The sequence below is a fragment of the Euprymna scolopes genome, chromosome 41 (assembly GCF_053919585.1).
Source record: "Euprymna scolopes isolate OS-2025 chromosome 41, ASM5391958v1, whole genome shotgun sequence".
In the NCBI taxonomy this organism is placed as follows: domain Eukaryota; kingdom Metazoa; phylum Mollusca; class Cephalopoda; order Sepiida; family Sepiolidae; genus Euprymna; species Euprymna scolopes.
The window spans coordinates 67,432,810-67,448,198 of record NC_136522.1 but is presented as its reverse complement, the minus strand read 5'-3'; the positions used below and the strand labels follow the sequence as shown (position 1 = coordinate 67,448,198).

At 32.2% G+C, this 15,389-nt stretch overlaps 1 protein-coding gene across 2 annotated transcripts in view; it reads right to left on the bottom strand.

Moving 5' to 3' along the window:
* LOC145266586 (dual specificity mitogen-activated protein kinase kinase 6-like) overlaps positions 1 to 15,389 on the bottom strand; it is a 64,991-nt gene that overhangs the window by 7,921 nt on the left and 41,681 nt on the right. For both annotated transcript variants that reach the window (XM_080122432.1, XM_080122433.1), the window contains exons 7-8: positions 14,601 to 14,740; positions 11,413 to 11,532 (exon numbers count right to left, since the gene is read on the bottom strand). In XM_080122432.1, coding sequence (XP_079978558.1) covers positions 11,413 to 11,532; positions 14,601 to 14,740 — 260 coding nt within the window. The remainder of the gene's footprint in view (positions 1 to 11,412; positions 11,533 to 14,600; positions 14,741 to 15,389) is intronic.

Genomic DNA, 15,389 nt, shown 5'->3' with positions numbered 1-15,389 from the left:
ATGCCTATAAAACCATGGGCACAGATAGGGGAAAACAGTCATCATAAAGAGGGTTATGTCAAATAAACTTATTTTGTGAACTCTGTTCCACTGGCCTACTTTCCAGCTAATTTCAAGTCCAATGTAAACAAGTTCTTGTTCGGTTGTCTCCTTGAATAATCAAATTATGCCCAATTTCCATCACTATTATTATGCTATTGTCCTAGTGACCATAATCTTACATTCCTTAACTAAATTTAAACGCAGATTCCATGAACACAACTTCTTTCCTAAAACTACCCGCCTGTGGAACACTGTCCCATTGGGCTGCTTCCCAGCAGACTACAGTACGATAGCATTCAAGTCTAATGTAAACAAGTTCTTGTTGAACTGCTACCTTACATTCCTTAATCCTTATCCTCAGGTGGCCTTCGGGCCTTTATAAGTGGCAACTCCCTTGTTATAAAAAAAAAACAAAAAAAAAAACGTAAGGCTTAATTTTACATTGGCTTATTTAAAAGGACAGCTCAATAAAAATCTCTTAATATTGGACTCTAAAATAAGACGTGAAATAAAGACAAACACAAAACCAATTTGTTTAATTCGTTTTATTGAACCCTGACAAGGGCGACAATAAAGGCATCAGCATTTTTCACTTATGCCTTTACCGGGAATAAGACTTCTTCAGATTTTGTAAAAGTAAAAAATATTTTTTTATTTGTTCATTCATAGTTTTAAAGATTGCAGATGGAACAAGCAATATTCTGCTGATGAAGTGAGTTACTGGTCATTTGAGGAAAAAAAAAAAAAGTTTTACTCCCAGATTGGATATGGATGTCATAAAAATGTAGCACTCAGACCCACTATGTATCTGAGACAATTACAACGGAGCACAAAAGAGAAAAACAATTTGACTCATCTGAAATGAAATGCATTTATTCATGGTACTTTCCAAAATAACACATTGCATATTGTTTTAAAAGTCTTTTCTTTTATCTTTTCTGACAGGTACTTTACAAAACCCTGCTGTCTTGACATGACTGAAAAGTCTCTCGTTGCCACTACAGAGCCATACGTCCATATTTTGTTTTTTCCGGTCCTCTGCCACCTGCGTGTTCCCGTCACTTTTTGTCCACATATGCCTTTTTTTTTTTTTTTTTTTTTTTTTTTTTACCCCAAACAAGGCACATTGCCACTTTAATGTAGGGGCTACTATCAGAGACATAAGCTACAGGGGTGGTACTATGTGGGGAGTTGGGCAGCAAGATTTCGGTTCACGTAACACTTTCCTTTCCTTCCTCTGCTGTTACGTCACTTTGCACACTGGCTCAGTCATGCAGCCGCTGCTGCTACAAGTATTAATGCCTGTTACAACAACAAAAATAAAAGTAGTAAGAAACCTTTATGATGTACTTACTTGTGAGGAGAAAAAGGTACTGGTCACCAAAATATACATAAATTCGTTCATTCGTTTTGTTTCTATAAAAAAAAAAAAAATTCAAGGTTTTTAACCTATGAGCAATATTGCCACCAACTTTCAGCAAAATTTTGAAAGTTGAAGGAGATAGTACAAACTTTTGTGAGAGAAGCCAATTTGAAACGAGGTCAAATGCAAAAGAGTTATCTCCCTTGAATATCACTATAATAGCAACAATATTGTTTGTAGGGCTAAAAAATTGAAGTTCTTTTATAAAAACCATACTACTGGATATGAATTCACGTACATTTTGGTGAAATTTTTTTTTCATAAAAATTTTCCCCTACCAAGTAAGTACAACATGAAGGAGTCTTGCTACATTTTCTTTTCTTTTTTTTTATGACATTCATATTCAATCCAAGCGTAAGTAACCATGCAAAAGCATCCATAAAAAAATATGATGAGATCATTGTTTTAGGAAGAACGTATGTTTAGAAATAGATAAGTTTAGAAATGTATATGTTTAGGAATATAAAAGTTGAAAAATGTATGCGTTTAAAAAATATGTTTGCAAATATACAAGTTGAGACATCTATGGATTAAAAAAAAACACATTTAGAAATGTATGCGTGTGAAAAACGTTTAAAAATATATTTTTTTTTTTATCTAAACTAAAAAGTTGAAAATCGACAGCCATTGAAACTCTACAGTGATAGAGGTATTTGAGAAATTAATTATATCGTCGAACCAATGAATACAAGTTATTACACAGTTTTACTATTTGTACCTGTTGGCACGACAGCTGCTGCTGATTCACCAATCCTTATCGACCAATTTTAAGATCAGCACCACTTGCATGACATTTATTGCGTGGTGCATGCGCATGTGTGTGGGGAGGTATTTAATTCTCTCCCACTGCAAAAACTGCAACACTAGGGTTGGAAAGTGGGATTGAAAAAGTCAGTGCTCTAGGAAAGGAGCCCATCTGACTTTGCAAAAAATGCCTGAGCACCTCAGCAATTAGCAAACCCCTTCTCCAAGAGAGATGGTAAAGCCTGGGAGGGTTGACCCCCTAGAACTGCACAGAACCAACATTACACCACAATGAACAGGGACCAGATCATTACAAGAGTGCTCTAATCTTTTTTGATTTTAGGGGCCAAGGAAAAATCCCTATTGCATGGGCCTCTACCAGTATTTTGTTTAATTTTCGATTTTTGAGCGATTATTGAACTCCCCAAATGACCGTTCCATGTCGGCCAATCTTTTTTTCTTGTTCCAAAGTAAATAAACGTTTTAAAATAAGTTTTAAAAAAAAAAAAAAAATTATCCAGGTAGGTAGAAGAGAGTAACTTATCTTGCCTTTGATAACAGTTAAAGCAAATAACTGTTATCAAAGGCAAGATAAGTTACTCTCTTCTACCTACCTGGATAATTTTTTTTTATTCTGAACCACATTTTTGGGGTTTGTTGTTTGTACCGAAAAATTCCCAACATTTTTCAGTGTTTTTTTTTTTTTTTTAAACTTTTTTCAAGGGAGAAAAGGTTAAGTTTTTATGAGTATGCTTCCATAGGGCAGACCCAATAAACCCTGCATTATTTGAGTAACCAACCTTTGAACTCTCCCCAGATGCTGGATATCATGTATTTGATATGAAGAGGAAGCCTGGACATCATACTCTAATAGTGGTCTGACAAGGAAAAAATGGCAAGTGCTGGAGTGAACCTCAATCTATGGTCCCCCACCCCTTACCAAACTTTCACAAAAAAACACTTGTCTAGCTACAACCACTATAAACGATTCCCCCCACTCTATTTGTGCCTAAATCTAAATACAGATTCCATGAACAAAGCTTCTTTCTCAGAACTGCCTGCCTATGGAACACTGTTCCACTGGCCTACTTCCCGGTTGAATACAACATAGTAACCGTCAAATCCAAGGTAAACAAGTTCTTGTTGAGCCGTCCCCATAAATAATCAACTTTTACACAATTGACACCATTAACGATCTCTAAACTAACACCTTACATTCATTAACCCTTATCCTTGAGTGGCCTTTGGGCCTTGGTAAGTGGTGACTCCCAAGCTTGCAGAAATTACAGTTGGTTTATAGACTAGCATATGTGAAAGACATCTGAGAATCAACAGCAGCAGTCGTGCTAACAGACATAAATCGGACTGTCAGACATCAATCAGACCGGTGGGAATAAATAGGAAGATCTCCTGGTTACACCACATCTAATGCAATGACTGAAAGTTGCAATGCCAAAAGTGTTCAACCACCCATGACATTTGGAGGGTAAAAAAAACCTGTAGAATGTAAAACTTGGGATGGTGGCAAACCCCAACTTGGTGTACACCATATCTAGGTGGGGGAGTTTATGAAGAACCGCACCAAATATGACCTTAACCTTGAAAAATAGTGTGCACAATCCTTTGATCAGAGACCATCATAATGTCAGGTTTGGTCATAATCACTCTAGCGGTATGGGCAAATATATATACATAGGCTATGACCTTGACTTGACCTTAACCTTGAAAATGGCATGCACCATCCCTAGGTGGGGGACCGTCATCATGCCAGGTTTGGTCATGATCAGTCCAGTGGTGTCGGCTATAGGAGAGTTGTACACACAGACACACAAACGCTACTACATATATATATGTTTTGTTCGTTAGAAACTGGAATTTTACACCAACATGTAAAATTGTGCAAACATGTTTTGTTAACTAGAAACGTAATTTTAATCATTCCAATAATGCTAGGGGGCCACTGGGGTCATGAAAAACAATTCTAAAAACTACACGGTGAATATATCCGGTTAACCAAGATGAAGAGAGATACAAATAATTGCACTTAGAGATGACTAGAATCCTAAAAAGACCTCTCAATTGGAGTCTCTGGGAGAGCGATGAATGTCTGGCATCCAGTAGGATGCCCCATCCACAAAGAAAAAAGGGAGACATGAACAGAGACATCAAACCAGGATTGTCACTTTGCCTGACGATTCCAGTTTTGTGAATTATGAAATGCGATTAATAAACTAATTCTTATTTGAACTTATATCAGCTTTTTATTTATTTATTTTTTTTTTTTAAGATATTTCTTGCTGCTAAAACTTCCAAAATACACAACAAACCCCTACAAAGTTGGTAGTTATTTTTTTCTTTTTAATTGGTGTAAACCCCAGAAAAATGATATCTTAAATTTAGCAAAAGATTCATTCTTTAAGGGTCAAATAGCCATTTGTGTTCTTTAAATCTCTTCTGGGAAGCAGGGAGGTGGGGGTTGGTGGGGAGGGGAGAGTAAAAACTTAACACTATTTAACATCTTCTATTGTTTTTTTAGCAACAGCTGCTAGTGTATAATATATAAAGAGCAGGTTTATGTAAATTTGGTAAAATTGCATTTTTCTTAGATGTTATAAAGTAGACAATGAAGAGTTCACACAGATAGGACATAACTCGAAACGCAAAATTTAGATTACACCGACTTTTGTCATTTTTTTTTTTTTAACTAAAAACACAATAACAATTGTTCTACTCTGATTCTCATACTTATTGGATATGAGGTGCCTTCAATAAGTTTCCAGACTTGTTTTGTACAGGCATTTAAAACTTAAAAATTAAATATCTTCTGAGATGACTGACCAATTTTTATGATTTCAGCTTCAAATGAACAGCTACAGCAGAAATTAGAATACACCCTACTAAAGCCTGATTGTCACAGCTGGTGCATTTCAAAAATGCAGTCTGAACGTGAAGACACTTTAGAAGAATGATATGCAACAAAATTCCGTTTTAAACTTGGAAAAAATGCCATAGAAACGTATGGAATGCTTCAGACTGTTTTTAGACCATCTTGCATGAATCGAGCATCAGCTTTTGAGATTCAAGACAGGCAGGTAGTTTTTGAGGGATTATAAAGTCTGAACATCAGAGTTGATTGACCAAATAAAGAATTTCATGGATAAGGACCGTCGTGTGTCTATAGAGGCAATAGCTGCACAGTTTGATGTCAGTGTGGGAACTGTACATACAATTATTTGCAAGGGACTGAAGATGTAAAAGATTTGCACAAAGTTTGTTCCAAGGGCGCTCATCCTTGTCACAGACTATTTAACCAAGATGGGCATCAAAACAGTTCCTCATCCTCCCTATAGTCCAGACCTTGCTCCCTGTGACTTTTAGTTATTGCTTCTTTCTTAGAACTGCACGCCTGTGGAACTCTGTTCCATCTGCCTGCTTCCCTCCGGACTACAACTTGGATGTCTTCAAGTCTAATGTTAACAAATTCCTAATGAACCGCCCCCTTAATTAAACACTTCATCAAATCTCCACACTAACGTAATGTACTTGCAATAAGCCTTATCCCTGAGTGGCTTCCGGGCCTTGATAAGTGGTGATCACTGTGTAAAAAAAAAAAAATAAAATAAAAAAAAATAAAATAAAAAATAAAAAAACTCAAAGAAAACCTTAGAGGCTGTCGTTATGAGACAATTGAGGAGATGCTCACACAAGAGGGCTTCCATGGAGATTTCCAAAAGTTGTTTGAACGGTACAACAAGTGCATTGCAGCCAGAGGAGATTACTTCAACTAGAGTTTCAGGTGTGTACTATCAATAAAAATGTCCAAACGAAAAAAAAAACTGGAAGCTTGTTTAAGGCATCTCGTATGTTTGTATGTCTGGTTTAAACTCAAAATCAATAAAACAAATACCCAAAAAGTTAAGATTTTTTTTGTTCAGAGGTTTAAGGGCTTCTGGGCCAATTTTCGTTGGGGGAGGAATGATTTTAAGTTTTATTATTTAATAATTTGGAAAGAAAATGTCAACTCATTCCTGTTATATAGAGAAGAGTTTCTGTGTGTGTGTGTGTGTGTACGTTCAACTAGAGAGGAATGGACTAGGTGAAAGAAAAAAAGATGGCGAAAACAGAAAGATAGTGAGACGAATAGAGAGAGAGTTTTAATAGCAATAGTTTACACTTTTGCCCTCTGGATAACATAAAGTAGGCCAAGATAAATAAAATTAACACATCATTTATATTAGTTGCAAGAATTCAAACAACAAATGATGTACGATCATTTCAAAGATTATTTGGAATATTTTATTTTATATTATACTCAAGAGAATTCCAAAAAGTCTCTTCATTAACACCTGTTATAACATCACAAATAAATGTCAAGCAAGAGAAACATCAAATTTTACAATTCAACCCTAACAAGATCAGAAATAACAGAAATATTGAAAAATTTAACGTTTCTTTTGTTGGTTATAGTCAGCTAACGTACTTACTAACTTCCAGTGTGGCTGCTCCCGCAAGTGGTGACAAGGCTAATCAGTTCCTTCGCTTTTTTGCTCTCACACCTATATCTCCCCTGCTCATGCACTCTTTTTCTTTTTCTTTTTTTTTATAACGTTTTTCTGTTGTATTTTTTTTTTTTTATTTAAGAATCATTGAAAAGTTTTTTCAGTCTTATTTTAATTATGAATTATTGACATTAGTTTTATTTTTTTTAAAGAATTATTGAAAACACCCTTTAAAATCTTTTAAAACTATTTTGGGAATATTACATATTGGATACGTTTTTTTTTTCATGATGTTTGAAATTTTATTATTTTGATTCCAATAAGTTTATTTTTATACTTTCATAAATACATATTTATTATATAAATCTAAATAAAAAAAAACTTATTTAAAAAAAAAAAACAAAAAAAACGTATTTTTATAATTGTATAAACATATTTCTTATAAAATTTCTTATAAAATTTCAAATAAAATAACTTATTTTTTAATCTTGTTATTAAAAGTGCAAATAAAGACTAATTGTTATTTTTTATCTTTTTATAATTTTGTTATTTTTTTTTTGTATATTTTTTCAATAATGTCCTTTTCTTATATTTTATTTCAATAAATCGCTTCACAATAGAAATACCGAAGAAAAAAAAAAGTAAAAGAACTGATTTGCCTTGACACCCTTCCAGTAGCAGCCATGCTAGAAGTGAAGACGTGTTTAAGCTGACAATAACCCTTGACTTCTTTTCAGGCTTCCATAATGACTAGTTTGTTATTATCAATGGGGCTCGGAATAAAACAAAAATCTTCAAAAAGAAAAAGAAGACCCCCAAGGTCGAAAAAAATGCTCAAAATCTCAAATGATTTTTGTGAATTATTAGATGCTTTCTTTTTTTTTTTTTTTTGGTATTTACATCATCCTATCACACCTCGAAATTTGTTCACAAAGAAAAAAAAAAAATAACGTACATGAAAAACCTTATAGGAGGTTATCAAAAAATGATTTTATCCGGGTTGCCCATTTTCTTTTTCACCCCACCCTCCTCTACATTATCTTTGCTTATTTGTTGTAATTCATTACAAACTTTTTTCTTTCTTTACTTCTGGAATGAATAAATTCGTTTTTGCATACAAAGATCTTCTAGTCATTTTTATACCATATATATATCACGTATATATATATATATATATATATATATATATATATATACACACACACACATGCATACACACATATACATGCACATATATACTTACACACACAAGTACGACACAATCATGTTGACACACCGGTTCTTGCCAGATCACTGAAATTAAGCAACATTGAGCCTGGCCAGTGCCAGATGGATGAATATTTGGGAAGGCTAGGCGTTGTATGTACCTTCTGCAAAGGGTGGGTGTGGAGCCAGCACCCTCACACCGAAAAAAGAACTCCCCCGCTACAAAAGCATCTACAAAGTTGTAGATGGCCTATGCCCCTCCAGGGGCCCAAGGCTATGGACACACACACACACATATATATATATATATATATATATATATATATATATATATATATATACACACACACACACTGATGTCTCAAAAAATGTACTCACACTTCGAATTTATGGATAGCAGGAAATGCAGAAAAGAAATGTAAGTGAAGAATCATGTTCAGAAATTTTCAAACAGATGGCAATCATTATCTGAAAAAACGCTTATAACAGTTAAAGTGTGAGTATATTTTTTAATTTATATATATATATATATATATATACATATATATATATATATATATATAAACCCAGTGTCAGAAAATATTTTTTTAATATTTTTTTTCTTGACATTTGTGAAGCCCTAGCAAGAATTTTTTCAGAGGGTTCCAACAACACTCTGAACACAAACATATATATACACACAAATATGCATACTCACATATAAACACACACTATATATATATATATATATATATATATATATATATATATATACACACACAAATATGCATACTCATATATATATATATATATATATATATATATATATATATATATATATACACACACACATAAACATGCATACTCAAAGATATATACATATATACACACATACAAACATGCATACTCATATATATATATATATATATATATATACACACACACATATGCATACTCATATATATATACACACACATATACACACACACACAAACATGCATCAAAGTGTAGTATCTGTTCTTCAGATGCTGCACTTCAATTTCTTGTTCTCTGTTAGTGGAGGAGAAATCCTTCATGACTGAGACAATTTTTATTTTTGTTCCTTTTCTCCACATTAAAAAACGACCCTGGTGTCTAACTCTGTACCGTGGGGAGACACTGTAAATAGGAGTGTAATATATATATATATATATATATATATATATATATATACATACACACACACACATATATATATATACACACACACATACACATACATATACGTGCGAGTGTTATGAAGTATAGAATAGTGCCCCATTTTCATACCATATGAGAAAGTCAGTCTCCCCATAGGTTCCCCATCTCCCTCTTCATATATATAACAATAATAAACATTTAAAATGAACTCATCTTAATACTTTACCACAGTTTCATGGTAACTCCCATCATCAAAAGTGGAAACTCCATTCAACATGTCTGAATACACTTCAATTGCAAAGTCAACTATCAAATGTAACCAGACGTGTTGAATACAAATGCACTTCTGAGAACTGAATTTACCGTGAAACTGCAATAAGGTTTTCAAAATAACGCCATTTTACATCTTTATAACTGTTATAAAGCTCCATCCAAAAGGATGTTGAGCACTTTGTGAGTACAAGAGCTGCTGTCTTGGAACAGATCCGTTCTAAGTCAGAGAGGTTGATTTTTTCACTCATATATATATGAGAAAAGGCAGGGTGATAATAACCCAAGTTACATGTCAATAAGAATGAGGGTAATTACAATACGTGAAAGGGAAATAAGGAGGGGGGGGCATCTCTTTAGGTCACAGCATTTCAGTTAAATGCTTCTCATCGGTGTTGTCTTTTTTGCCTTTCTCTTGTACAATGCTGTTTTTTCTCCTCTTCTGATGAGAAGCATTTAGCCTTGAAATGCCATGGTCCAAAGAGCCCCCCTCCCCTTATCGTAATTACCCTCATTCTTATCGACATGATAATGTAATAAAGTTCTAATGTAACTTTAATTATCATCTCCCTATCTTTTCTCATGAATTGCTCCTCTTAATCGGGTAGAGCTTCATCCATCCAGACAGGTTAGCCCTTTCTTCCCCCCTCCCCAAAAATCTATTTTTTCAAGTTGAATGGATATATATATATATATATGTGAGAGAGAGAGAAAGTTATGAAAATATATATGGCAATTAAGCTACACAGAATATTCCGCATTTCATTCCCGTGAGAATTTGTCAGACTTATGCGAAAAGTTGTGGTTATCACGCGTTTATATATAAGCACATGCTTGTTGGAAGCAATGCTGCCGTACAAGCAACAGTTATTGTATAAAAATTTTTAATTCATGATTATTGATATAATCTCCAACCTTCTTTGCGTGTATAAGTCGCCATGTTTGATTTTGGTAAAGGGGAGTAACTCTATATTTCCACAGAATAAAATCACTCCTCATCTCTAAAATTCAGAACAAGTCTTAATGAGGATGAAACGTGGAAAATTCTGTGTAGCTTACTTGCCATTTTCATAACTTATATAAAAATATATATTTTTAAATTTTACAAAAAGTCCAAAAGAAAAAAAATATTGACATTGTCATTTTCAAATCTGATAGGAGATCAGTTTATGGTTGGAAAGTATTGGGATTCTCTTCAACCTCTGTTTATATCTGTTCTTTTAGTCCCCTTATATCTGTTTTGAAACCGACGGTACCGATGTTTTCCTGACCTCCTGTAAAATTTTAAAATAAATATTATGCTCTTATTTTGAATTCTTCTTTATAATCGAGCACTTTGCTGGGTTTTTTTTCGACAAACACCACACACACATGTGTATATATATATATATATATATATATATATATATATATATATATATATAAAAGAAGCATAACTGAAAACTTAAATTTACATGTAAACTTTATTTTCCCACAGAATACCTCAAAGAAAATTAATAAATCCTTATTCTGTGGAGTTTAAGAGAATGCAAAAAATAAAAAAATAAAAATCTGTTCAAAAATAAGGTTTACATGTAAATTTTAATTTTCAGTTTTCATTTATGCTTTTTGTATCAAGCTCTATATCCTATTGTCGATGTATTGAGCTTTTTTATTTGGTTGGAATTAATATATAAATATTATTTATATATATGGGATTAATATATAAATATTAATATTAGATGGAAGATGTCTAGTAAACTTTTCTTATCTACTGCCTGACTGGTATATATATATATATATATATATATATATATATATATATATACATATATAGTTATCCATACATGGCACTGTTTCGCTGTATCACAGCTCATCAGTGTGGCTAGTTTGTGTGTGTGTGTGTGTTTATAAGTTGTCCTTTTATGAAAAAGGACAAACGTGCTCAATATTAAAGATATAGCTTATATAAATATAAGCATTATCGAAAAATTAAATGGGTTCTCTCAGTTTAAGGCAATGCATGATCTTCAGCCATTTTGTTTTGGCTATAAACATTCGCCCTCATAAATATTTGGTTTCTTTTTATACTCAGTGATTATTTCTGTGGTGTATGTCTTCATATCAAACTTCGATTCACCGGCTCTCTTTAAGAACGGATGCACCAACAAATCCTGATAAGTTGCTCGATGTTTCTTTTCTTTCGTTAAACTGAAAAACACAAGATTAATAATCACAGAATTAAAAAAAAAATAAAACACACAAAAAAAAACAGTTGGTTTAAGAGTAGATAAAGTAAGTTCAAGGAATTGTGATGCCACATGTTCCCTGCTTAACAACATCACTTTAACAAATCTCAAATTGATATAAATTATTACACAGTAAAAATAATTAAAATTAAAAAAAATCATTTTTCTTATTCCGAATTCTTAAATCAAGTAAAAATTCAATTTTTTACTGGATTACTAAATTTAAAAAGCTATTTTTTTTTCATAGTAGTTTCAAGTTAAATTCAATTTTTATGATATTTTTGTTTATTAAATTGTTAGGTAATTTGCTAGAATAACTTTTTAAATTTAGTAATCAAATAAAAAAAATGAAATTTTCACTTCATTATATAATTCGAAATAAGAAAAATTATTTTTTTGTTTTTATTTAATCATTTTTATTGTGCAATAATTTATAGCAGTTTGAAATAAGTTAAACAAAAAAACAAAAAAAAAAAAAAAAAAAAAATCGCCAATCACCGTTTTGGTAAAAAAAAAAAGAAGAAAAAGTCCACTGATGTCGGCCCACTGCTACGAATTATAGAAATTAGAAAGTCAAATAACGACGAATCATTTTTCTTATTTCAAATTTTTAAATCAAGTAAAAATTCAATTTTTTTCCTCGCTCACATCGCTCTATTCTGAATTCGTAGCAGCAGACCAACATCAGTGAACTTTTTTTCTTTTTTTTTTTTATTACCAAAACGGTCATTAACAATGTTTGTCTTTTCTTTTTTAAGTTTAACCTATTTCAAACTGTTAAAAATTATTGAACAGTAAAAATAATTAAGTTAAAACAAAAAATCATTCTTATTTTGAATTTTTGTTAATCAAGTGAAAATTCAATGTTTTTTTTTTTTGCTTTTTACTTGATTATTAAATTTAAAAAGTTATTTTCTTTCATAGTATTTAAGTTGCTCGATGTTTTTCTTTTGTTAAACTGAAAAACACAAGATTAATAATCACAGAGTTAAAAAAAACAAAAAAAAAACAGTTGGTTTAAGAGTAGATAAAGTAAGTTCAAGGAATTGTGATGTCACATGTTCCCTGCTTTAACAACATCACTTTAACAAATCTCAAATTGATATAAATTATTGCACAGTAAAAATAATTAAAATTAAAATAATAATCATTTTTCTTATTAGAAATTATTTAATCAAGTAAAAATTCAATTTTTTACTGGATTACTAAATTTAAAAAGTTTTTTTTTTCATGGTATTTTCAAATTAAATTCAATTTTTATGATATTTTTGTTTATTAAATTGTTAGGTAATTTGCTAGAATAACTTTTTAAATTTAGTAATCAAATAAAAAAAATGAAATTTTCACTTCATTATATAATTCGAAATAAGAACAAGGATTTTTTTTTTTAAATTAATTATTTTTATTGTGCAATAATTTATAGCAGTTTGAAATAGGTTAAACTTTAAAAAAAAAACATTGGTAATGATTTTTTTTTTTTTTTTGTACTAAAACAAAGAAAAAAGTCTACTGATGTTGGCACACTGTTACGAATCTGGAATAGGGTCATATTGATATGTAATCTTTCCTGGCATGTTGAAAATTGTGATTTTGCTGTGAAGGTTGGTTAGTGCAAAAATAATTTAAGGGTTGAGGCTGACATATACCAAACTCTGTAGTTGAGGTCGAAGATAGCACCTGAAATAGGTCATTCGGCTGTGTGAAAGAAAGAGGGATAGCATAAAAGAAAGATAGCTTTTCTCTCGCATGCAAGTTAGTCTGGTTTCTGATTTTGGACGGAACATACACATCGAGATGGCGCAAGAATGTGCCATAAAAAGAAAGGAACGCAAAACAGAGTTAAGTGGACTAACAAAAAGATGTGGAACGGCAAAGACCTAGAGAAATAAACCAAGCACTAATTACAGGAAGCCCTTGACTTGTTATTTCGTGCATGCAGTTTCTTTTTACAGATATGAGCAATGACAATCATGTTGACACACTGGTTCCTGCTGGATCACTGAAGTTAAGCAACATTGACCCTGGTCAGTACTAAATGGGTGACTATTTGGGCCTTTCAAGTGCTGTATGTGCTCTCTGCTTATCTCGGCATTGTTTCCAGTCATCCTGGACTTCTCCTTGCCACTGGACTCAAACAGTGCCAATTCAGGAGAGGTGTGGTTGATGTTGCGCAACCCTTGCCTCACAATTACATGTACAGCTTCCCCTACAGGGGGTATCCTTTGTCTTTTGAGACTGAACAGTAGCATCAAACAATGAAACCAAGAAGCAGAAAAAAAGTGTGTCAAAGTTTGGTTATACACACATGCACACACATAAACACAGCTGTTAAACCAGATATAGTGATTTGGGACAGAGCAAACAAAAAAGCGACCGTAATAGAGGTCAGTGTACCCAATGATACAGGGCTTAACAGAGCTGAGAGGGAAAAGATAACAAAGTATCAAGGACTTATGTATGATATGAAACGAAATTGGAAATTAAAAGACGTTTCAATTATACCAGTCATCATAGGAGCAACTGGGCTTATAAAAAAGAACTTTAAAAAGTACATAGCAAGCATACCCGGTGAACCAAGTGCAAGTGAAATACAAACGATTGCACTGAAAGGGACGGCTAGAATCCTGAAAAGATCTCTTGGTTGGACTCACTAAAATAGGGGTAAATGTCAGACATCTGGTTGGATGTGCCATCCCCTAGAAGAAAAAGTTTAAGAAAAATGAAAAAAAAAAAAGAAACTTAGACGATAAGACATAACCACAGCCAAATACAGATACATACATAAACAGACGATCACGGCTACGTACACTCATATAAGAGACACACATAATGAGATATACGCGCAACAGACAACCCTCACCACCGTTACAATGTGAGCAAGAAAAAGTGCAAGTAGAAACAGGGAGACAACAACTACATAAGAACCAAATAAAATAAAATTTAAAAAAAATTTTAAAAAATAAAAATATATATAAAAAAAAATTTTTAAATTAAAAAGATAAATAAATCAACAAAAATAAAAATACTCACCAATTCTTTACAAAATTCTCAAAAAATTCAGAATATTTTCCTTTCGGTAATTTCGGTGGTTCCTCGTGGATGATCTGATGGATTAATTCGAATGGATTAAAGCTTAATTTGTATGGATAGCAGCAACATCCAACTTCAACCTGGAATTGAAAATTAGAAAAAAAAAAAAAATTTAAAGAAAAAATTAAAAAAAAAATTTTTTTTTTTAAATTTAAAAAAAAAAAATTTTTTTTTAAATTTTTTTTTTTAATTCTTTCATTTCAGAATTTTTGAGATGAGGATTGATAACTTATACCATTCAAATTATTCAGACTGCTATTCTTATCTTGGACGTTCACCCATAGTACAACAAATAAAATGATAGATAATAATTGGTTCTAAGCAACAATCTTCTAAATGTCGACTACGGTAACCAGAACAGGTCGTCTGAAAATACTAGGTTACTTAAATAATACTAGCAGGGAGACCCAACGTTGCCTGGGATTTAATTAGGATCAATGAACGTTTCACGCTTCCAATACCTTTTTACTGTCATCGAAATCAGTGAAATCACTAATTTTTTTCAATTATATCAATTGGTTGCCTGCTCTAGTCAGGTACCCACCACAGTGCACCAGGAGGAAACCCATATACCTCCCTGCAGCGACTTAGTCCATGATATGTTGTAGTCTACTGTAGAAAACCTACTGCGCATTTTATAAAAATATTTTTTATATATAATGGCTTGAATTAAAGTTTAAAATGCAGAAGTCAAGTATCATAGTCCAATTGCGCTCTAAATAGAAACAT